Source organism: Colius striatus, chromosome Z, assembly GCF_028858725.1.
Source record: "Colius striatus isolate bColStr4 chromosome Z, bColStr4.1.hap1, whole genome shotgun sequence".
Classification (NCBI taxonomy): Eukaryota; Metazoa; Chordata; class Aves; order Coliiformes; family Coliidae; genus Colius; species Colius striatus.
In genome coordinates, this window is record NC_084790.1 from 53,353,872 (window position 1) to 53,379,745 (window position 25,874).

At 38.7% G+C, this 25,874-nt stretch overlaps 1 protein-coding gene across 1 annotated transcript in view; it reads right to left on the reverse strand.

Moving 5' to 3' along the window:
* The window catches only part of GLIS3 (GLIS family zinc finger 3), a 157,825-nt gene that overhangs the window by 22,089 nt on the left and 109,862 nt on the right, over positions 1-25,874 (reverse strand). The window contains exons 5-7 of the mRNA XM_062019099.1: positions 24,589-24,750; positions 23,058-23,168; positions 2,921-3,062 (exon numbers count right to left, since the gene is read on the reverse strand). Coding sequence (XP_061875083.1) covers positions 2,921-3,062; positions 23,058-23,168; positions 24,589-24,750 — 415 coding nt within the window. The remainder of the gene's footprint in view (positions 1-2,920; positions 3,063-23,057; positions 23,169-24,588; positions 24,751-25,874) is intronic.

Genomic DNA, 25,874 nt, shown 5'->3' on the forward strand with positions numbered 1-25,874 from the left:
GAGTACAGCAGAGTGTGATATTCAGTAACTATTTATAAATGAATAACATGTTCTGGTTTATTCTTAAATATGAAACAGTCAAGTTTTAACCAAAGAGCACAATGAAATTTTTTTCTTGTATTGCATTATTTACAATTCTTTCAGTCTTAGGGATTCTAGATTGGTCTCCACACAGTAAGTTGATATGATTTCTCACAGTAGAAAAAATGTTGTTCATATGTTCATATTATGAATGAATTGCTCACATCTTGTTTCTATGAACTGAATAAATGCATAAGCCTATGTATTTTCATTAAAATTGAAGCCTAGATGCTACCAGAAATTTCACACTTCAGTAGAAATGGACTTTGAATTTCTGTTTTATAAAAGATCACCATGCTTAGTCCTAGGAGAGTATTTATACTTGTTTTAGAGCTGTAAATGTAATTTTGTGTTAGTTTTAAGTAAAGGATCTGTCATGTTACCTCGCTATAAGATTATCCTCGGTTCATATTTCCTTCATAAAATCACAAAGGCCACAAGATAAGAAAAAAGCATTTATGCAGTCAAGTCTAAGTAGCAGATATGTAATAAAAAATACTCTGGTATTTCATTTAAATATATCTGTGTTTGCAGATTCTGTACTTCAACAGTACAGAGAAACAGTATGTATTTGTAATAATTTGCTTTCAAATTTTTATTCTGTAAATCTCTTAGGAAAGGAGAAAACCTGTCTTTGCTTTAAATGTACAGAAATGTTACGAAAAGTAAACCTCAAGTAAGAAAAGTTTGATTTAATGTTGGAAGAATGGAATTGTGTTCCTGTTTCTACTTGAAAAGTAGCAAGACATATTTCAGCTTATATCATGGTAGTAGCTGAAAAAAAAAAAAGTTCCCAGTTTTATTCAGAAAAGTCTCAGAGCTTGCTTTATATTTAGGAAAAAAAAAATCTATTTCCAGAGAAGTTTGAAGGGCAGCTTCTTCACAACAAGACATCTTAACTTTTGTATGTTTTGCTTTTCTCTCCTTGGGGCATGAATAATTTTCATGTTGCCATTTTGATAAAATAATTCCCTCCCTGTTGGAGTTATCTCGCTCATTCACATAGTATATTATCATGTAGCAGCTCTGATAAGTAGTTATGAAACAACTCATATCAACTGGATTGAATGGTTTTCAAAATGAAGTGACGTGGATTCACCTGCATGTAACATAGTACCCTCAGACAACTGATGTGAAACAACACAAGTGAGTAAAACTAAGAAAAAAATCGCAAAGTTGTAGTGGCAGTTTAAGGGAAATCAGTTTAACACTTACAGAGGAATTAATGCTAATAGAAGTACATTAATTAATACTGTAAAAATTCCTGCACAATAGTAACCAGTGCCAAATCAGAATTATATCCAAAAATGTCTAGAATTAGTAGTGCTGTAAACCCCAAGTATTAAAAGGCAAGGCATGAATGAGATTACAAAAGTAATGCCCTCACCTCAGAAGCTGTCTACAGGAAATGAGTACAGACAATTGCCAGCTAAGGGCTGGCTGGAGGCAATAGCTTTACTTAGCTCAGGATCCTGACAAATTACACAGTCAGCCTAGGTCTGGATTGACCCAGCAGCCAGATCTGGACATTTAGTCTGGAAGAAAGAGTAATAAAAGAGTTGAGTGCTCAAGAGATTCCAGTGGAAATGTGCTGTGAGAATGTCCCTAATTTCTGAAAACCTAGTCTTAGCTTGTCTGATGGACCATCCCCACCTAGCTTCCATCCTATCTGCAGACTTGAAAGGACAAGGAAAAGATAAGGTTTTATTCTGGTTTTTAGTTTTAAAAAAAATCTTATCAGTCCTCTCTATTCAACTGCCTCTCAAAGGACAATAAAAAATAATCTACTGTAACCACACCATGTTGTTAGAGGTTCCCTGGTCCAAATCAGATCTTTAAAGTCTGAAATTTCCTTTAGCTTTCAAATAACAAATGCCATGCTCAACACACAAGGCATTTAAACATTAACAGCATACAAGTAATACCAACTATTTAATAAACTAGGAGACAGTCAATCACAGCTTTAGATTGCCTTTTTTTTTCTTCATATAAACCTACAATCATCATCAACTATTGTGTAGCTCATAACACCTTTGACAAAAACATGTCATAGGATTGATAGGTTTCCCAGCCGCTCAGCTAAAATAAATCCAATTATTGAAGTGGCCACTTCATATAACATCATTTTCAGCATTGCATATAACATTCAGCCAATTCTTTCACTTCCTAAACTGCTTCTCAATTAAAGGTTGAACTGCTAGAAAAGGTAATGCATTCTGGCTGAAAGTTAAAGCCAGATGTCTTTACAACTACTAAAATAGTGCAGTAAAAATGTCAACATCTGGCCCATTGCTGTCCTGAGATTTGAGATGTATTATTACTCATAATTTATCAAATATTTCACATTAGGCTGAAATGTGAACAACAATTTTACATTTAGCCAGGTGTGACTGAGTTAGGTGTTTTAATACGAAAATCTCAGTTACTTAACTGAAACAATAAAATAGGATTATCACATTTTTTGCATAAATATTTCTGTTGGTATATATACGAGAGATCTATCACCATAATATGAGAGATTGTAATGCAGCATTTAAGTTCATTAATGGAGACCTATTGGATATGTGATTTCTGAATATGGAAGACAAAAAATACTCTTTTGATTTTAAATGCAGCTTAAAGAATTCAAGATGCCTACAAGGAACGGTAGAAGTGAATTGCTATCAGAAATCAAATGCCTACACAGCAAAAATGTTGTTCTTTGTTGCCGCAGGTCCTGTTACGGATAATATATGATTTGTCCTGCCTCCCTTTAAAAAAAAGTATAAAAACCTGTTCAAAATCCTTAATCTTTAATGAGCAATTACACAGCAGGCTGTTTACCGGTCTTTTTCTATACCTGGATAAATGCTTTGAGCAGGCCCTGGGGAGTGTCCCATGGTATTATCTGCAACATCATGCGGTGATAGGGCTGGCTGGTGGGGTTGGATTGCAAGGCAGTCATTCAGGATGTCCTGGCCAAGCTCTGAGCTTGATTGCAGCTGAAACATAGGAGATAAAAAAGGAGAAATCTTTTTAACAAGGACAAAAAAGGAAATCACAAAAATCCTTAAGACACTGCAAAATTATAAAGAAATGTTGGCAGGTTAAAGAAAAAAATGGAGCACAAGCAGAACTCTTCTCTTTTAAATCCTGGTTAATATTCTTCTATTACAGCAGATATTTTTCACCTCTGAGGAAGGAATCTCTTCCAGATACTTAACAACTCTGTTGTCACGACAAGGTAACTCATAGGCCCTTAGACAGATGGACTTGTGTTCTCCTGTCATATACTGCAAAACAGAGAAGTGTCCTGATTCATGGATAATGGAGATTACCAAATATCTGACATATAAAAGATATGAATACTTTCCTGCTGGTTTAGTGCCCTGAACTGAAGGACTAGAAAAGGAAAGGTGCTTGTTGCAGTGGAAATAAGGGACTGGGAGCAAACAGTCAGGAGGGGTATCATTCAAGATATTCAGGATAGAAATGGTACCACTTTATATGAACCAAAGTTGTCTTGTGACCACATTATTAAAGTTACTAAGACTGCATTTGTTTCACATTATGGCTGAACTGATCTCAAACGGAGTGCTTCATCACTGACACTAATCCCACCTGCATGCACGGCCACTTGCTTGGTACCTGATTCACCAAGAACAAGCCTGTTTATCTGGCTGATCCAGTGGAAAATGCACTCTGCAAACAACTCATAAACAAATTCATGAGAACAGTTTTCCTTTGGATTAAATTACATGAACACTCTCCCCTTGAGGCTACAATACAATACAATATTTCAAAAAATTTTTTAAAGAAAAATCCCAAACTCGAAATAAGGAAAAGAGAGAAAGCCTACTGCAGTACCCTGCTGTAAAGCAAAAGTGCATCCTGAGCTTTCTAGCAGATGAGTGCTGCTGCAGGCTGCTGAAACTGATGTCTTTTCCAATCCCTTGCTTGATGTTACTGTTACATATAATGAAAATATGCCTATTCCTTACGGCCATCTTGACTCATGGGCTGGTGTATTAATCTAAAAGCACAAAAAAGGAGGGACTGTGCTTACATGCATGTAAACCACTGCACTGGCTGAGATGCAGATAAATAACCTGTCCTGTCACACATACTGATGAAGAGATAGTTCATGCAGTATAATGGACAGAAGCCCAACCTAGTGCAGTAGGATTTGCTGCAGTCATGCACCAGAGTGCCCAAGAAGCAAATCTCACAGATCCAATTGAGGCTTCTCTTCTCTGAAGCCATGAAAAGTGAGTAGGTAAGAGCAATTAGAAGATAGTCTAGCACCTCTAACTTCAAGGGGGAGGTAAAGCAACAATAAAAGAAAGTTCTGTCCATACTATAGTCAAAAATAAAGAAAAAAGTGTAAGAGGAAATGATTCTGAATTCAACTGTAGAAAGACTCATTACTGTGCCACAAGGTTATGATAATCATTCAAGTAACTTTTGATGATATGCATTAGTATAAAACCATCACAGAAGAGTGGACAGTTAGTCTTGCGTATCATAAGCACCCGAAGCAGGGTAACTGTAATAAGAGATATTATGCAGACTATGATATTTATGCACATACTGTGCATGCTGCAGACTATTTCTTCTCTCAAATTTTGTGAGTAATTATTAAGACATATTGTGAGATATATTTGCTATTCTAGAACTTGCTTCTCTAGAATTGTACAGGGAGAGAGATATGCGTGAAAAAAGGAGAAACACCCTGACTAATGCTTATCATTTTTTGTCTGAATTTACAATCTAAGTGCAAATGTTTCTTCCAGTGTAGCATGTATGACTCTGCTATTATCCTTTAATTAGTCTGGGTTTAATGCTATCCCTAGTATCATGTCCATTTAATGAAATTAAACACATGTGAAGCTAAATGCCAGATATATCCAGATTCAAATTCTTAGCATTTACATTATTAATGTGTAATATGTGATTTTAGATTACTACAGAATCTAATATGAAAATTAAAACTTCTATAAATAAATTAGGATTAAATGACACAGAATACAAATTTACAGAGGTTACCTGTGTAAAACTGTTTGATATTTTGTGCAGGTTTTTTTTGTGAGTAAGAAACTGATAAATTTTCTATCACCAATTCACACTCATATGGATGAAACACTGAGCAGAACAAGGAAATGAGAGGTAAGTATTTACACATTAGTTACAAGTATTAAATAACAGCAAAAGCCTATTTTACAGTTTTTTCTGTTTTGCACTGTTCAGGAGGTTTGTTTCACATTTGCAAATCCTTTGCTACTGAGAATAAATCTACCGTGATAACCTGAGCCTACATAAATTTTCTGGTTTGCCCAATAGTCCATGCTTATAAAAATAAACAAAATCCAGGATTGACAACAGAAAACTGAAAACAGTAAAACACTGGGAAACAGCTGTGATCTGATTTCTGAAAGTAGTTCTTAATCCATTAATCGGTCATTACTAGATTTTACAAGCTTACATACACACACACATACATGTATGCAACTTTAGAATTACATTATATGTTTTAACACACGTATAATTAAATATTCTGAGTAAGGGGTATTGCACTGATTTGTACAACTGCAGACCCACACTGCTAATTCAAATTGTGGCTAAAATTATCACTTTATATAAACCCCCACCTTTTCTATAAGCCCCACTCACAGGTGCTGGGACTTTACTGCAGGGTATGTATGCGAGTTGCCTTTAAGAGTAATTACTGTTGTATCAGTGGAAAGAGAAGGCAGCAAGGGGTAGGGGACTTCCACTGTACCGCTTAGCAGAGCAGGATCAGAAATGGGTACACTTCCTTTAGCAAAACCAGCCATTAAATCACAGCTGCTTCCCAAACTCCATTTCCCACCCATTACTGTTTTCTTTCAAGAGAGACAGCAACTATGCTTTAATTGCTGGGTCTTCCTTCTTTGTCATCTAAAGCTCATCCTCTGTGCAATGTTTTCCCAGTTCTTTCCTCTGTATCATTAACAAGGCATAAGCTGTGGCCTTTTTTGAACAAAACAACAGACTGTTTCAAATATGGCTGTTCAAGACATTTTTTTCCCTCTAAAGACATTCAGGGTTAAAGCCCATTCAGTCAAGTATTTTTGCATATTTTATAGAAAACTTTTAATAAAAAGCTTTAACTAAAAACAATGTTTCATGTTTTGTAACGAGCAGGGAAATCTGAGTTACGTTTTTTCTTGAGTAAGTGAAGAAATATAGAACCAGCAATGAAAAGATAAACCATGGACTCACAGAATCATTTATGTTTGAAAAGTCCTTTACGGTTTTTGAGTCCAACCGTTAACCCAGCACAGCCAAATGCACCACTAAACCATGTCCCTGAGCATGACGTGATCTTGAAACCAAGCAAACAACCAAACTATTCATTGCATATATAAATTTTTATCTTCAGTTTAAAAAGCTATAAAGAAGGAATAATAATTGACCAGATCTAACTGCTGTGGTCTTTTTCCTGCTTTACTTTAAAGACGCTGCATTTCTTTTCCAGCGTTGACTGTACACTTCTCAATCAGATATAAAAGATATTTGACACTCACTTTGACTTTTGTCATTTACCAGCACAAATCTCCCAGCATCCTGGCTGCAATATGTTAACTCACGATCACCGTGCTTCCCTCATGCTCACTCAGATGAGCACAAGTACAGTCACAGTGGGGCTGAAAGGTTGCCAATCTACTTTTGGGAACTAACTATAAGGTTAGAAGGTTCTCTTGCTGAATGCTGATATCAGGAACTGACAGTTTTGCCATGCTGAGCCTAGACGTTTTCTCTGTGCTCTGATGTAGCCTAAATTTTATGGTTCACCAAGCTGTGAGTTAACAATCAACTGCTCAGCTCACTTCTGACTTCCATATATGGAAAATTTCATCTAACTGATACATTTACAATTTTAATAGCTCAGTTTTATGGTCAACTTGTGAAGTTTTGCATCTGGAAATCTCAGACATTCCCATTATTTCAATGTGTCAGTTTTTTCTAATACACAAAACAAATTACTGTCAGTATATAAAATTGTTTTACTTCCGTGACAATCAACCAATGTTTATCAGCTTTCAGAAAAATAGATGGAAATTCTAATCCTGTACGTTTTAAATAAGATTAAATAATTACCCAAGATCAAATGATACAAATAGAATTAGAAAGGACTGAGACTCTATATTCTTCAATTTTTGGTTTCAGTATATCCAAGAGCAGAGACGTGCTGTTGATATGATGCGTGACATAGTTCCGAAGAAAATATCTCCATAAAATAAAAGATCATTTGTTTTATATTTCTCTAACCAACATGTGTTTTGTCTGAGATCTGCACATTTTGTAAAACCTGGCTAGTTTCTTCAGCAGTATTCCTGTTCAATAGAAATCAAACAGTCAAGGAAAACATAAGAAATGTGTGTAGACAATTATACTTTACCAGAAGAGAAACAGCTTGAGATTTCTCAAAATATAATTGTTTCCAAATCATACAAAATAAGACCTCAATAACTTCAAAACCTGCCTATATGTACTCAGATTAACTAGTAATTCTTCTGCAAAGTCTGTACTCTTCCAGTCATTCAAACACATCCAGTTATGTCATCAAACCATAGCATTTTAAATCTTGCTTTTTTGAAAGCAGGCTTAATGGACTGTATGTAAACTGTGCACCTAGAGTGCACTAGTAGAGTATTTCCATATGTAAGGGAGGCATTGATTATAGTTTATTTATTTAGATGTAGGTTTGATCTGTCTGCCATGTCTAAAACAAGAAAAAAACCTCCCCTAAATACAGCAATATTTCATCAAAACCAATTGTTTTACATTAACTGTAAATAGGTTCATATATGTGGTATTTTCATTATAAAGCTAAGGAGGAATTTCTGTTATTCACTTAGTTTCTGTATGAAGTGTACTACATACTATCTGTCAAGTACAGACTAAGGTGGTAGTTTTCCACTCATTTTTTATTGACTCTGAGTTAAGCTGGCATTGGAACAAGGAAGTGTGAGTTGTCTACACACGGCTACGTATTGTACTAGTTTTTCTGAAGAAGTAGCCAGAATTTTATATTTGCTTGTACAGTTAGAGTAAAATTATGTCCTGTTAGCATCATGACATTGACATTACACATATGTAACCACCATATAATCACAAGTTCAATATGAAGCCACGCCATGTGACAGTGCTGACTCATATCCACCAATACAGGCTGGTGATTGGCCTACTGGAGAGCAGGTCTGCAGAGACAGATCTCGGAGTGTTGGTTGATAATAAAGTAAGCACAAGCCAGCAATGTGCCCTTGCGGCCAAGAAGGCCAATGGCATTCTGCGATGCATCAAGAAGAGAATGGCCAGCAGGTCGAGGGAGCTTCTGCTCCCCCTCTACTGTGCCCTGGTGAGGCCTCATCTGGAGTCTTGTGTCCAGTTCTGGGCTCCTCAGCTCAAGAGGGACAGGGAACTTCTGGAGAGAATCTAACATGATGCAGAGCTACCACGATGATCAGGGGACTGGAGCACCTTTCTTATGAGGAAAGGCTGCGGGAACTGGGGCTGTTTAGAGAAGAGGAGACTGAGGGAGGATCTCATTAATATTTACAAATATCTAAATGGTGGATGTTAGGAGCTTGGGGCATCTCTTTTTTTTTTGATGGTATCAAGCAACAGGACAGGGGGTAATGGGATGAAGCTGGAACACCAAAAGTTGCATTACACATAAGAAGAACCTATTTCACTGTGAGGCTGAGGGAGCCCTGGCACAGGCTGCCCAGGGAGGGTGTGGAGTCTCCTTCCCTAGAAGTCTTCAAGACCTGTCTGGATGCATTCTTGTGCAACCTGATCTAGGTGAACCTGCTTCTGCAGGAGGGCTGGACTAGATGATCTCTAAAGGTCCCTTCCAACCCTACCATTCTATGATTCTATCCCATGCTTGCTAGGTCATCTCTTTACTCATACAGGTTAGCTTCAAAGTCCAGTGATTTCTTGTAAAGTACTAAACAGTTTTGACAGCAGACAATAGAAGTTTATGCTTGCTAAGTGTCCCATTTCTTGCCTCTGGAGGCTACAGACATCTTGGGGTAAAGAAGTGAGCCATTTGGGCAGGATTTCTATACAGCCATAACACTCATTATTATGCTGTCTACCACACCTTTCAGATATGTCTGCCTTCTATTTTCATCCCCTCTTACATTCTGATTAAAATAAATGTTTAGCCAGGAAAACACAATACAAATTGAGTCAAACTAGGCTATCTGCACAGCAAGATTTAAGTTAGGAAGAAATTCAGCTTTTGAAGCAATGCTACAGGAGGAAAACACTGTTACTTTAAGACTGGTGACACTGCAATGAATTTACCTTTATTAGATATAGAACAGAGAGTCATCTTTTGATTAGCATTATTTTAATATAATAAATCGTTTGGGTTATCACCTCATTAAAGTGATACAGAAGACCATCTTAAGAAGAAAAAATACAGCTATGATAGATTTGAAAGGAAGCTTTGAATTAAAAAATTAAACTGAGAATTTTACTTTAAAGAGAGGAAATACTGTTTGAGTGAGATATTGTGAAGTGGCCATTTTCTGAAATAAGCAAAAAAGCTTCTTTGGTCATAGTTCTGTACATTTAGAAGTAATGTATTTTAATGTAGAAAGCTCCTATTGATGTTCCTTGTTGTGACATCCACTGTATTGGAGAAGGTCTCATTTTCACAAACTTTGCTTTAATTTCTCCCTCACTCTAGTCATAGAACCTGTAAAGTACCCATACAGATGCATGTGTGTGCTAATACACACACACACACACACATCCTCCTAACATCCCCTGCATGTGTTAACACACACATAGACATTACCTCTCTCCCTGCGTCATATTAGATTGTGTCAAATCTGAAAACATGCATTTTATAAAAATTGTTACCTACATGATACCTATGACCCTTCCTATTTAATCTCCTTTCTTGCAGTTCTAAGAAGCTTGTAGTGTGAATAGCAATCTAAGAACTGTGATATTCAAAAAGCAGAGAAAATAACACTCTTCTGTGCCAGACTGTCTTGGAGATATAGCTGGTATATGATACTGCTAAACATCAGCTTTTCCAAGTAAATGCAGCATGATAAAAAAAACCACTTGTACTGCAAAACTACTTGCTTTCCCTTTCTGAAAATACATCTGTTTGGCAAATTTTCACTTCATGAGTGGAAAAAGGTGAAAAATAAACAAGTACTCATCCACCTGGTGCTTCACGTCCCATAAACATGTTTTTCACCCTGTTACAGGTTACCAAAAATTGCCACGAAAATCTGTAGATTACATCTGTACAGAATTTTCAGATCTCACATTCTTTTTTTTTTTTAAATGCTGCTGTATCCTGTATGTAACTCTGACCTTCCCTTTAAATATTTGATTTTGTGGAACTTAAGTTCATGCATGTACCAGTTCCTACATGGAAATATTACTCTGTGCAAACCAATAACTTGATTAGAGCCTAAGACTAGAACTGAAAAAAAACTTGAACAGTTTTACTAGTGAATGTCCCAAATTATTAACCTTCAGGCATCTGATTTTCACTCTTGTAAAGGCTCCTTGGGACACTGCTGGACAGTTTCATTCACTGTCTGTAAGTTTTATGTTCTGTGTGTTTCCTGGAGAGATGACAACGTGATGTGTTGGCTGGGCTGGCATTGCTAAAACTTTCAGAGTTCATACAGCCTCCCCTTTATTGTGAGACATTTCCTGTTCAGGTTGAGGCTTTTTCTTGTTGTTAAAGCCCTAATTTTGCTTACACCGCAGTCTCACAAACAACTGTGTCAAGCAGATGAGGCAGAGCTCTGCAGCGCAGCAAGGAAACAAATGGGCAGATGCAGGCACTCCTCATATGGTAACCGTCAGTAAAGCCAGTATATCATTGTTTCAAGTGGAGTTTTGAAGACTTCAAAATCAGTACCTGCCAATGCAGGCCAGCTTCCAATGTCCACCTCCAGCTCTGTGCAATTTGTGTTAAAATGATAGGTGCTAAGGAGGTCCCAGTCTGGAACACAGACACGCCGTGAGAACACTCTTAAAGACCTGAAGGGCATCAGGGCTGCTGTTAACTGCGACCTCTTAAGTATTCTTTACACAGCTTCAATCTTGCTTGCTCAGATACTGGTGATGCTTAAGTAGCACCACAGACAGTATAGCACAGTTGAAGCACAGACGGAAGTGTAACTGGAGAATGAGAATCTTAGCATTACAGAATGATAGAATTATTTTGACTGGAAGAGACTTTAACATCATCAAGTCCAACCATTGACTCAGTACTGCCAAGTCCAACACTAAACCATCTGCCTAGGTACCATATCTAGACATCTTCTGAATAACTCCAGGTATGACGACTCAATCATGCTTGTCCACGCCATCAGCAGTCAGTTTCTCCAGAATGCTTTGAAATATGGTGTCAAAGGCTTACAAGGTCAAGCTGACAGTCCTGTAGCTCCCAGGATCGTCTTTTTGTCCCATCTTGTTGGTGGGTGTCACATTTGCAAACTCCAATCCACTAGGGCTGCCCTGGTTAGCCAGGACTGCTGGTAGATCATGGAAAACTGATGATGAGCACTTCTGCCAGCTCCCTCAGTACTCCTGATTGGATCCCATCTGGCCTCATAGACTTGCGTGCTCTACACAGAGCAGCAGGTCACACACCACTTCCCCATGGATTCTGGGGACTGTGTTCTTCTTGCCATCCCTGTCTTCCAGCCCAGAGGGCTGGGTACTCACAGAACAACTGGTCTTACTGTTACAGACTGAGGCAAAGGTGGCATTAAGAACCTCAGTCTTTTCCTTGTCCTTTGTCATTATGTTCCAATCAGAAATGGAGATTTTGCTTGGCTCTCCTTTTGTTATGAATATATTGACAGAAACATGTTTTATTGTCTTTACTGCAGCAGTCAAACTAAATTCTAATTGAGCTTTCATTTTTCTAATTATCTCCTTATAAAACCTTATGACATCTTTGAAGTTCTCATGCCTGTCCCTTCTTCCAAAGGTCAAAGACTGCTTTTTTCCTGATTTCCTGAGTTTCTGAGGACAGACTTCTTCCCTGCCAGCTTATCTTTCAGCACAGGGGGACAGTCTGCTCCTGCACCTTGAAGATTTTCTTCTTGAAGAAAGTCCAACCTTCCTGGACTCTTTTGCCCTTCACGACTGCCTCCCAAAGGATGCTGTCAATGAAGCTCCTGAAGAAAGAAAGGTTCCTGCTCTCTCAAGCCCATCTTCATGCACATGCTGTGGCAGGTAAGTACACACAAATATTGTTTGCCACCAAAACTGAACCTGAAGAATACAAAATGATTCTTGATTCTATGAAAATGCCATGGGCATACACTGACAGCTGTTTAAAGAGTACTAAGATATTTTGGGTTCTTTTTCACATGTGTATAAATGTAATGAAGGTGACAGCAGTTATTCCTTCTGGTGTACACAACACATTACCAAAGCTCACAGGAGTATAAGCTCAGGGCAGGAACCAAGAGCAGGGAGGAATCATGATGTGGAATGGCAAATGTTAACAACAGAATGAACCAACAATCTCCTGGTTACAACTGCTGGAGCACAATGAAAACCATAGTGGGGGTTCGATATTTCCTCTTCCCTGGAGACCAGAGCTCTCCATGCACTACTTGGCAAAGCATAACCTCCATGATGGAATTTCCTTGTGAGGCATGGATCATCTATCTCACTACATCACATATCACTGCCATTGCAGCAGCTGCAGGGAAGGGGGCCAGCACAGCCAGTCCTCCGTCACTTTGAGGGCCCGTTTTCTTGTTCCTCACTGACCAGGCTCAAAAGAACTGGTCATTTGTAGTCTCTAAAGTTTTCCAACAAATTGTATGATTAAATTCTTGAAACACTGCTATGCTTTCTTAATCTCTTTTTGCCAAAATCCCTTTCAGGAAAAATTGCTGCACGCCAAGGTACCGATTTATATTTCATTTTGAAAACAGGAAGTAAAGGGATTAAAGTTGGGGATTAAAACACTTACTCTTTACTGCATTTTTTTCTGCAGAATAGTTTCCTAGTTGCCATGGGCACTGCTCATTGACCTTTAGCCCCTGAATGCACTTCTTTTTGCACTTCTTTTCATTTTAAATGGACTCCATAGAAAACAAATCAGGGAAAATACCCTTATGTTCAACGGCTCTCAAAGCAAGAAAACAGATTTTCTTGCGTTTCAATCCATTCTCTCCCTTTTGCAGTTTTAGCAGTGAAATTTGAACTGAGAATTTGAATAAATGCACGTAAAACTTTAAAGATGCAGAAACAAACAGGGCTTCCACGGTAAATTAATCTGGCTGTTTCCTCCCCATGAGGCAAATGTTCACAAACAGACCAGTTTCTCCAGACTAATGTAGTCACATAACAGACAATGTCATTGGTAACTAGTTTAGTGCCCAAATAACCTGCTGAAATACCAATGATGTAATGCTGTAATCCTCTTTGGCTCCCTCTTTCCTTATCAATTAAACATTCTGAGTTAGAAAAAACAAAAAAAGAAGTGATTTCATTTACCGTCAGACACACATTAAGCATAGTGTCTCTTGATTCACAACAAAGCCTAGTCCAAATACTGAGAAATTAAAGGAGATGAAGGGGAAAACTGGAAATACGTGTTGCAGAACTAAATAATCCAAAGATACTTGGTAAAAAAGCCACCAGACATTGCTTCCTATTCATGTTTTCCACTAAATCCAAACGCTGGCCTAAAATTTCGTTTATTCCAAAGTCTTTAAGCAAACTTGTATCTTCAAATGGTTGTGTGGTAAAATCCACATGTATTCACAACCAAAACATCTTCCTCTACTGTAAAACAATGTAAACAATGAACAATCAAGAATTATGCAGCCCTCTAAGACGCAAGAGTTATTTTGTTGAGAGAATAATATGCTTGCTGACACGACTCACAAAGTACAATATCTCAAAACTTTAAAGAAGAGTTCATGTTAACCTGTAATGAAGGTACTCGTACGCCTGTCATAGTTTGACATGACAGCCTTTTCTGGTAAGGGGAAAGGGGCTGTAAGGATGACTCCTGTAAGAAGTTGCTCGCAACTCTCCCCAGCTCTGAGCCAGACCCACTTCTGGGGCTGAACCAATTAGACGCCTCCACTATCACTTTTTAAGAAGAAGCCAGAAGAGGAGCTTTCTTCCTCCATCTTCTTCTTGTTTCTTCCTTCTTCTGCCCCTTCTTCTTCTTCTGGCTGGTGGTGGTGCAAGGAGTAGGAACAGGAAGAGAAACAACCACGCAGACTCCAAGGTCAGTGATGAAAGAGAGGAGGAGGTGTGCTGGAGCAGAGATTCCCCTACATTCTACAGAGAGGACTGGTGAAGCTGAGATTTGTTTTCATTTCGTTAAAGATTCTGCATCAGGGGCAGAGACTCATTTTGCTAAAGCTGGCCCTGGACCAGGGGCAGCGATTCACTTCATTAAAGGCCCCAAGACAGGGACAGTGACTATGGCTGGAGGAGGCCGTGTCCCGTGGCGGGGACCCAACCACTTCACTGCAGACCCCGAGCCAGGGGCAGTGATTTTCTTCTTTAAAACTACGGCTGGAATAGGTCATGTTGCAAGGAAGGGACCCAATATCCACAGCTGTAACTGTGGGGAGGAACACATGACAAAGCAGCTCATCAAACTTATGCCCAGAAGTGGCCAAGTCCCAAGAGAGGAACCCTGCAACTGCAGAAACCGCAACCGTGGCAAAGAATCCATCCCTGAGATATTCACCAAGGACTGTGTACCGTGTGAGGGACCCTGTATCGGCAGAAGCCGCAGCTGCTGGGAACAACCCACACCAGAGAAGTTTGTTAAGGACTGTGTCTCGGGGGAGGAACCCCATATAGAAGCAGGGGGAGAATGCTAGGAGTCATCCTCATCTGAGAAGACAGAAGCGGCAGAGCCCCTCTGTGACACACTGACCACATCCCCCATTCCCTGCCCCCCTGAGCCGTTGAGGGGGAAGGAGGTAGAGATATCGGGAGCAGTGAGCTGGGCCCGGGAAGAAAGGAGGGATGGGGGAGGGAGATCTTAAACTGCTGGTTGTAATTTTCTCATCATCCTACTCCCTTTTTGCTTTTATTCCGTTCTGTTTCTTGTAGAATAAACTTTCCTACTTTCCTCTCTAAGTCGAGTACTGGAGTCTGTTTTGCCTGGAACCATAATTGTCAGCGAGCCCTCTCTGCCCTTGTCTTAATCCACAACAGCCTTGTTACTCCCATTTCACTGGGGCCTCCACCATGCTAACAAGGGTGGGGGTGAATGGAGGCACTGAGCGAGAGACTGTTGTGGTGCTGCTGTGCTAGCTGGGCCAAACCATGACAATGCCTTATTTCCAGAGAAATACTGTTCAACAGGGGGATATTATGTCTTTATGCATTTGGCTTTTTTTCCCCACTTCTCTTAATGTTTTCATTGTGACACTGACAGGTTTATATACTTTATACATGACAAGTCTCTAACAGAGAAGAGAGAAATTGTTAGAAAAAGGATATAAAGTGTCCAGGCTGCAGAAGAATTAAGAATTAATTATTGAAACCTGTCTCTAAAGGTGGAAATTTTATAACCCCTTTTTGCTAATATGGAGGTTACGCAGTAGCCGAAGAGCAATAGGATGATTACTATCTGTGCAAGGTGGCTTCTCTAAAGTCCTGACAGTTCAGATCAGAACCCTGGTGAAAGTCAGCACAGGCCACTCTGCAAGGTAATTGTAGGAATTGCTTTGGTCAGATAGTCCTTATCCTTATTTCATTATTTCCAACACGCTCCATGTGTAATGTGGACTGTTCTGCTTCCAATACACTCCACATCTAGCGTGGACTGTTCTGCTCTACTGGCCTCTACTACATTCTGAAGTAAGAGTAGGTACAGCTGAGGCATTATACAGCCTCCTTTATCTCAGCTGTGCAGTGTAGTACCTTTTTTCTTTAATGTAATCAGGATAGTATTCTGAAAACTTCCAGCCATTACTAGCTGATCAGTTTTTGAAAAATCAATAAATGCAACATGGAGGAAATCATGCACAAATAGAAGCAGAGAAACCATGATTGCCTGTTCTTTATTCCTCTTCAGCATATCACCACCTGAAAAGATCTCCTACCAACTAGGTATCACAGGAATAAATTTTGGAAGAGTCCATCTTCACTGGGAGAATGTTTTGACAATTCCCTGGAAGCTATTGTTCAGACAGTATTTCACAACTGACCAATCTGTTTCAAAAAGAAAGATTATTAGGTGTAAATGAACCAAACTGGAAAGTTGTGCATGTATCCCTTATCTCCTGAGGTCTCACTTAATTCTCTACACTATGATTCAAAAAATCCTTCACCAAGTGCAGATAACTTTCAGAAATGTCCTTTGGACCACTTTGTCCAAAGCTACTCCTCTATGACATTTACTTTCTGGCAGAAAATGACTTTCTGTACAAAAATTCTGTCCTGGAAAAGCCAGGAAAATAGACACAAGCGTAATTGCTGTGTTAGACTAAGTACAAGTGAAATAAATAAATACAGAGAAAAATACAGTTAAGTCTAAACACCACATGATTTAGCTAATTTATGCTCCTCTGCATAGTACTGAAAAATCCAGCAGTGGCCTAGGAGTATCACTTACTATGCTATGCATCTGCTGAGGTATTAAGCCATTTGGTCAGCTGAATCCATGAATGGTTCAGGATTTCCTCAAGACTCATTTTAATGAGTTAAGGTGATGTAGGTTTCCAGAAGCCAGGTAATTGTCAGGTAAACATTCAGTATCTCAAAGTCTGTCTGTATAATGCAGCTGACCCATAACTAATTTACACAAAAAAGATCAAAGACATGGTCTGTGCACCATTAAAACTGACAAAGAATCAAAGACTGAAGAGCTAAAGACGATACTATTTGGTATAAATTGTCCTTCCGTTCAAGGCTCAGACTAAAACTTTAACAGTTCCTTTAGCTGGTCTTGTTTATCTGAACTGCTCAAATTATCTACTCCCTTTTTTGACAAAGATGGAGCTAATCAGTTGTACCCTTATCTATTACAATTTCCTTTAATAAAATGAAAAAAAAATTTAAATATTTTTGTTTTGGCAGGACATGCTGGCTTAAGGAACTACAACAACAGTTGTTCACTGATATAACTATGCATAAAATTAAAACCATATCTAAAAGCACAGCCACTGCATTCTTCAGAAGAAAAGGTAGATGTTAGAGAACTCATTTTGTCCTTGCCAAACAACTACATAAAAGTAATCTTTTATCCTTTTAAAAATTATCTCTTACCTGTTTGAAAATGCACTTTTTTAAAAGGGAACACCTTTAAAAAAGGCATTCGATGTTGCGTATGTTCATGACAAGATCTACATAAAGCCAGTGGAAGGACTGTTCCAATCACAGTGGGACTTGCACTGTAATACTTAAACCTGAATTAAATATTTTCTTTAGGTTTACAAATACAAACTTCTTCAGCAAGACTCCTGCAGAAATAGTGAATTGTTTTTCACGGTATGCTAATATGAAAAAGATAATGCTTTTAGACCTGTACCAGGCTGAGTGCTATGTCACACAATGAATCTATCTTCATGAAAAGCATTCTGTTAGTCACATCCTGTGTTGGTTTCAAATCACTGGTTATGTAATACATGCAGGCTTTGGATATTGTTAATGATTTGTTGCATAATTTAATTTTCACTAACTTAAAAAGAAAGACTTATGAACTAAAAGAGGTGTGGATTCCTACTTTCAAATACAGAAATTTGCTGTTTACTGAAAACACAAAGTGTAACCAACTGAAAACAAGACTGTTTGTGTCAAGCAGTACCCTATATTCTGATATTCTGACTAGTCAGAGGCTCAACAGGATGACTCAAGGAACAAAACAGCTCAGCCCTGTTGAAGATATCAGAACAAAGCTCCCAGCTGTAGCCTTCCTTACTAAAGCTGTTCTACAAATAAGAGCTATTGAATCATAGAATGGTAGAGGTAGGAAGGGACCTTTAGAGACCATCTAGTCCAACCCCAAGGATCTAATTGGGATAATGATTCACTCTGACTTCATGTAAATGATATTTCTACCATGAACAGGTGTACCCAAGGCTTACAATTTTCAGAGTCAGTCTATACTCTGAACAAAAAGTATAAATGCATAAATACTTTTTGAATTTCATGAAGTCAGAAAATAGTGTTTTGTAAGATGATTAAATAACATAAAGATCATCTGAAGCGAATACTTGCCTCATTCTTCTGTTTTCCTAATATTTTCTTTTGATTCTCTGAACTTCCAAAAAGCAAACCAAATAAATACGCTGGTTTTATTGGGTATTTGAAAGAAGAAATAAAATAGCAATTCTACCCATAAATTTTTCTTCCTTGTCCTTTTCTTCCAAAAATTCTCTATGTATATCACTGATTCTGGGTAACAATTGGTTTAGCCTACTATAGCCTCACCTTCATATACGAGCTGCTAGTTCAGCAAGTGACTTAGATAAAAACTGGATTTGTCTCCTTTTTAGAGTTTCCTAAAAGTAAAAAAAAAAACAACAAACCAAAACCAAAAACACAAAACCCAAACAACCACTAAACTCTCTGGTCCTGGCCTGCCTTAAAAACGCCTGGAAGACTGAAAAAGCTGAACAGTTTTTAAGTAATTATTGATGTGTAGTGAAAAGAAAACCCAAATTATTTATGAGATCCTAAATTACTGTGGGGTCCAAGCTAGATAAAGATTAGCAAACACACAGTGTGTTGAATGTTTAGGTGGCATTTGCCTATATGCAACAATATGCTTTCTAAATTTACAATTTAGTTGAACTCTGCATATTGGAAAAAAATAAGGGAAGAAACAGAGTGAAAGATGACAAAATACAGGAGTATCTGGGACAGAAGGAAGTCCTGAGACTGATCTTACAACAGCATACGCACCTCAGTTGCCTGTTAAATTTGTGTTGCGTATCCTAAAGACTAAAAGCTGCAAAGGTGGAAGACAGAATAAGGAAGGAAACTGAAGGCAAAAAAGATTACAAAAATTAAATGAGATAAGGAAAAAGCAGGAGAACACATAAATTAAGGCTAGGCAGCCAGAAAGTTGTTTTACAGTATCAATTTAGAAGCAGATGCTTCATCCAGGCCAGGCCCAAGATCCAGCTTTAAGTTATGTATACCGTGTCCACTAGTAACTGGCATCTCAGGAGAGAGTGACAAACTGCAAATAAGAAATACAGAATAACCATGCTGTTCTCTAATCTGCTTAGGTTGACATTGACTTCTATCCTGAAACACGTTCTTGGAGCACCGATATCCCTTGAAAATCTCATCTGGGTTTTTTTTTCCCAACTCTGTCACATTACCCACAGAAATATGCAGTTCCCTTTGATTTCAACATAGAATCATAGAATTGTAGGGTTGGAAGGGATCTTTAGAGATCATCTAGTCCATCAGCTTCCATTATACGTTGTGCTAATAAGTACCACATGGTAACTGTTCAAGTTACCAAAAATGTTTAGTTTTGTTGTTCAAAGTTGAAAGGAGGAGAAGACTAAGAAGAGGACAGGGTTTAGCAGTAATTGTAGTCCAGGGGCATGTTTCACATTAGCATTCCTCTCAGCATCAGTTCACGCTCTTATTTTTGAGTGCTGTCTATTTTTCTATCACTGGCTTTTTCACTTAGGAGGAGCTCCACCCATCTTCTCCAAGGGAAGATGAAATCCAAGCACAGTCAGCAATTTTTACTTTTTTAAGAATAATACAGGAAGCACCACTTTTTATCCCATAAAATCTTTCAAAAGTACAGATTGAACATTATGATGCATGGAGATTATACCTAAAACATTTTGCTAGACATTTGCTAGACATACATGGCATGTGTTTACATGTTTGTGCTCACATTTATGAAGATTTTACAAATTACACAAAGATTATTAAAGTAGTCATGGCTCTTTTTACACTTCTGCTTTCTTTTGAAAAGTGAGTAAAGGGTTACTGTACTATCCACTAAAGTGCTTGCATTATGCTTTATGTATTTGAGTTAGGATCTTCTTGGTGTAGAGGATTTCATCCTACTATCTGGAGAGATTATCAGCTAAAGGTACTTGGTGGATGGCTGGAGGCTGGGTTTGGGACAAGAAAGAGAACAGTGACTGCCTTGCAGAAGAGACTTTTTGCCTTACCTGGTAAGTCATAAATATAAATCAGCAAAAGTTGCTTAAAGGAATACAGAGATGGAAATTCATCTAAATCACACTGCATAATCTGAACCCATCCTAGAGGGCCATGGAAGGAATCAAGTTTTGAAGATCGATTTAGAAAATCTAGGCTGAAGATTCAATATAACGTTCAGCACAGCAAGTAGCTGATTCTGCTGTTATGGACATACTTCATCCTGCTATGTTAAGTCTATGCAATGCAACATCAAAGACACATTTGCAGGTATTGTTTGGAGAGCTAGCAATTTAAGATACCACAATAATGTCATTTGGTGTTTAGGGGGAGGTTAAAAGGAGGATTAAAAGCAGTGAGGCACAAATATTAAATGAATCCATGACTAATGGTGTGTGACAGCAAAGGGTTTCATTCAACAGAATAGATCCCTAGGGCTGGACGTATTACCCCACTGTGCCTTTACCACCCTGGAATTTTTACGGTTACTTGTGATGAATTCACATTTTTGTAAGGACTTTTTTGACATTAAGTCAGTTTTCACTTTTAATTAAAGCCATAAATAACCTTAATTCTGCAGTACAAGGGTTATTGTTTCTTACTCTTTATTATTACTACTTCCAGGAAATATTTAAAATACCAAAGTATGGTGTTAGTTAGCAATTCCAAGTTTTCAAAGGTTCAGTCATTAGGCCATACCTTGCAAACGTCGTACACTGAAAATCTTATCCATGCTTTAAGGATTAGGCTTGATAGATGCTACAGTTTTTTTGGAGGTTTGGCTATCTCCCCTTCCATACATCAAGGTATCTCAGGTGACCAATAAGCACAAATACATTCTTATCAAACTGTTCTGGTTTAGCAAGGAGCAGCTTTTGGCTTAGTAACAGGGGGAGCAGGTGGCAGTGAAGACCCGGCAAAGAGTTTGCGGACTCTCTCCCGGCTCCTGGGTTCACACCCACCTCCGGCCCGGCTGGGCCAATCTGGCGCCTCTGCCATCACTATTTAGGGGACGGGAATTGGAATGCGAGGGAGGAGGTGTAAGAGTGATACAAGATGGAGGCGACCACGTGGACCCTTCAGCCAGAGAAGGAGGAAGGAAGGAGAATCGATAGACCAGAGACCCTTCTGCAAGCCGTGGCGAGAATACAGGCTGTGCCCCTGCAACCTATGGAGACCCATGGCAGGACTGAGAGTTACCAGCAGCTCCATGTGAGTGAGCCCGGACGGGCGAGGGACTGTGTGGGGAGACGGCCATGGCCCAGGCCGTGTTGGAGAGCCTGCACGCCGCAGAGCAGCCCCACACGAGAGGCAGAGACGAGCTGCAGCCTTTGGAATAAGTGCGAGTCGGAGCAGCCCGTGCAGGGCTGCCATGCGTGTGAGGTACCCCACGGACTTGCAGGGAGGACTGGTGTGGAGTTCACCCGTCCTGAGGAGGGACAAACGGCAGAAGCTATCAGGAACAGACTAACTGAAACCCCCACTGCCTGCCCCCTCGAACCGTTTGGGGGGGGGGGGCAAGGTAAAAACTCCGGGATCAGGGCTCTGAGCCCGGGAAGAGGGGAGGTGTGGCAAGAAGGTGTTCTTAAAAAGGCTGGTTGGACTCTTCATTGATGTATTACTCTGTGTTGTTTCATTTTGGTTGTGCTCTGGGTTTTTGGGGGTATGTTTTGGTTGATGTTGCATTAAATTGTTTTTTTTTCTGTTTTCTTCCCCAAACCTAGTAGCCTGGTCTGTTTTGTCCTGAACCTTATGCGGCAATTAAGCTCTCCCTGCCCTTGAGCAATTCTCAGCCTCTTCGGTACTCGAGGCTAATCGTGGCCTTTGTTCCCTGATGGGCCTAAACCATGACACAAACAAGGATAAAAAATAAGCAAGTTTAAGTCTGGAATGTGCCCACAGAAAGTCAAGAGAGGAGGAAAATGGGCTAGATTTAAATTGCTTAGAACAAAAAAAATTAATGGAAAATGAACAAAACCAAATAGCTAATGAAATGCAGGAAGGAAAATCTCACATGGCATTGCAATCTGACAAAATGACAGAGAGAAGGTAACACATTATTTCACTGTCAATGACAGCAATGTTACAGTGCAGTTTAATACCTATATTTAACACCATTATGCAAGTTTCCTTTAAAGTGAAAACACAGATTTTTATCCTCAATTATCTAAACAATCTAATAAAACAGTGACAGTAATTATTAGGAGATGTGACAAAAAATGCTCAGGAAAAGAAATCATTGCCTTAGGTAACTACTGAGATCTTCAAAGATGTGCTTATACATACAAAAAACTGTTGAATCATCAACTTGACATCCATAGGGAACCAGTGTGTGTCTTGGTATTTGGAGTGTCTGGCATATGGAAATATAATCATAGAATCATCATAGAATCATAGTATGGTAGGGGTTGGAATGAGCCTTTAGAGATCACTTAGTCCATAATTTCAGATACTGTTAATCTACCCTCAAAATCCATCCATCTGAGACTGTAAACCGGCTTTTGTATTACTATGGATGTACCAAATGTCAGAACTTTAAAACCAAAAACTTGTTTTCAAATATTATTTTTGTCTTGTTATGTGTGCTTAGCAATTAACCACCACAATCAAAAAATAAAAAGCATTAAAGTAGGCTGCCTCACTAAGTTATAGATTAATTTAGCATCTGTATAAGAACCATACCTATCATTTCCCATGAATGGGTTTTCTAATCAACAGTCTGAAATCAGCACAGGTACTTGAAGATGCATTGAAACATCTCATATTAGAAGACTGATTTGTCCACATAACTTTTACAGCAGTTCACACAGTAGAAAATTTACCTTTTTCCTGACTTGTTGGTCTTTGGAAGAATGGGCTTTCACATGCTTTCTCAGGGAACTTGGATCTGTGTATCTTTTAGTACATCCTGGAATCTGACATGCATAAGGTTTCTAAGTCAAAAAGAAAAAGGATAAAGAAGCTGTTATACCACAGATTATTTTAACTCAAGAGAGCTCTCTTTGAGCTTTGGGATGCTGCAAAACTGATTATTACAGAACACAAATGTACATCATTATAAGCAGAATAGGAAAAAAGTAAGGCTTACAAGGAAAACAAGCCAAAGGAGGTCACTATGGAAACCTTTAGTTTTTTTTAATGTAACCAGTGCAAGGAATATAGCTAGTTATACTCACAATTTTTCCACCCTTAGTGCAATCTCTCACTTAATCAGAAATTACATTCGTTAGAGAATCACGTAAAGCAACTGCAGTAAAGACCCAGACAGATTGTTTAGGATTACAGAAGAATCTGCTTCAGAAAAAAGACCAAGAAAAAGTGTTAGTTTACTACATTACAAAGATGGTAAGCAGAAACTGATGCAAGCATTGAATACTTAATTTTAACACACTCGATACTGAAGTATTAAACACAAAAATACATATTTGAATGTAAAGTACAAGACAAAGTCCTTCACCTCACATTTTCTAGTAACACATGTTATTTTAGAAAGATACCAGTGCTGTAATACCTTTGCAATGTTCTTAAAGAAAGACCAATAAATCTAACTCACCAAATAAATATAAATTTCTATAAACATCTCCCTCTGCCTGTTCTAACCTGTCTGTCTTCCCTGAAGATTTGTAGGTCTACAATGCAGAGTATTAAATGAACACTTTGGTCCAACTGTTGCTGAAATCAAGTACTTTGCATTTTAGCTACTTATGTTACACAAAGCATTTCTGAAAACACTTTGTACAAATTACTAACTTACCAGCCATACTATCATCTATTTAAAATAGGTAATTTAGGTTTTGTGACAGTCATTTAATTCAAATGGCTGTGTTATCATTTTCTTTCTGGACTTCTGCCCTTGGAAAACTGCTTGTCTCTGACAAAACACTCTCTCTTGTGTTGAAACAAAAGTTTTCAAACAAATCTCAGACGTGACTCAATTTCAAAAGCAACAATTTGTTGTTATGAAAATTTGTAGATTTGTGTAAGTATTCTTCCTCTCTTGAATTTCTGGCACACTCCTCAGCCTTAAGTTTAACTGAGTTTTTGCTAGAGAATAGTAGTTGTCGCAGATGGCTTCTCTGTCCTTCCAGAGTGACTTAAGGTTCCCACCTAAGTGGGAGAAAGTTACTGTGTCTACCTGTAGCAAAGCCTGTGGAGTTGTGGTCTTTTTATTAACTAGTTTAGCACATCTTCATCTATACTTATTGGATCACTTATGAAAAAGTTTAAAGACCCCTATCAGACACCTCTTTGTCCTATCCCTAAGGTTATGAGGTATTGCTTGACACCAAGCTGGAGGAAAGGAGCACACAGTCTAATGTATAGGGGACTGCAATGGGACTCCAGCTTCCTTACAGTGTCCAAGTGTGTCCTCTGGTGCTTGGCACGGTCGCTGGAGTTGCTGAATGCTTTCTGGCAGCCAGGGTGCTGACAAAGGTACGGCTTTTCCCCAGTATGGCTCCTCAAGTGAATCTTGAGATTTTCTAGTCTGGAAAAGGCTTTCTTGCAACCCTCAAACTAGAAAAGAGAAAGAAATTATTGGAGAGGAAAGCACACACAGCAAACTGCAACAGCAAACACCAAGCCAGAGGGTGAAAGGGCTTGCAGAGACTTCCAGCCAGCTATGGCTGGATGCCTCTCCAGAGCTGAGGAAAGTCTGGCTTCTCAATGTAGGTTTTGCTGCAGGGTTTGAATCTTTTAGACCATAAGAATATATTTATCCTCCCTGCACACAGCTAATTTAGGAAACTATATCCTATTCCTATTTTATAGAAGGGACACTGTGACCCAAGACCAGTCAGCTCAGAGCGCAGAATTACTCAGCCTATCAGGGAAACACAGACCCAGTTGATTTTCCCAATAGCAGACAGAAAGCAAAATGAGTGCTATGGACAGGTACTGCGCTAGCTACTCTTATCTTGCTCAGTGCTAGGATCGTTTGGATATTAACAACTGAGCTAAACACAGGCATCTGTCAGAACCAACCCAAACTAGACAGCAACAATAAAGCCATGCAGGAAAATGTCAGTTTGTCCTGTCTCAGTCATAGTGATGTAAAAAGTAAAATTATTTCTGAAATATTTCTTTACTTAACAAAAAGTTATAAAACAGATCACACATTCTCAACCAGACTTCAGTAGAAGTATTCCAGAGAACACATGATTACCTGGGGCAGGGGGCAAGGGGACTGTTAGTGGTATTTTCAAATGAAACTTCTTAACAGTTTCCAAGTAATAAACTGTGGTAAGAGGATGCAACACCTTCCTTACAATTAGTAGTTAGTCACTTAAGTACACGGCATGCATTTGGCACTCTGAAGCTGTTTAACATTCCTAAACCTACTCCTGATTAAAACAGAATTTTTGGAAGTATTACATGGAATTAACTGTGTAATATTTTCCTAAACTTCGATACAGAAATCATAGCTACTGAGCTTTTCTTTTCACTGTTGCACGCAAACTGAAACTAAGTAGCTTACAAAGAAAATTTCCTCTCCCTATTACCCAACCTGGGAGTTCTTTTTAAAACATGTCTATGGGAAAGTCCATATGCATGGTTGCTATATATTTTCTACAAGGATAATTGTCAGGTGCAAGAAACAATATATTTATGGTGAAAGTTAAAGCATGTCAATAAAAAGA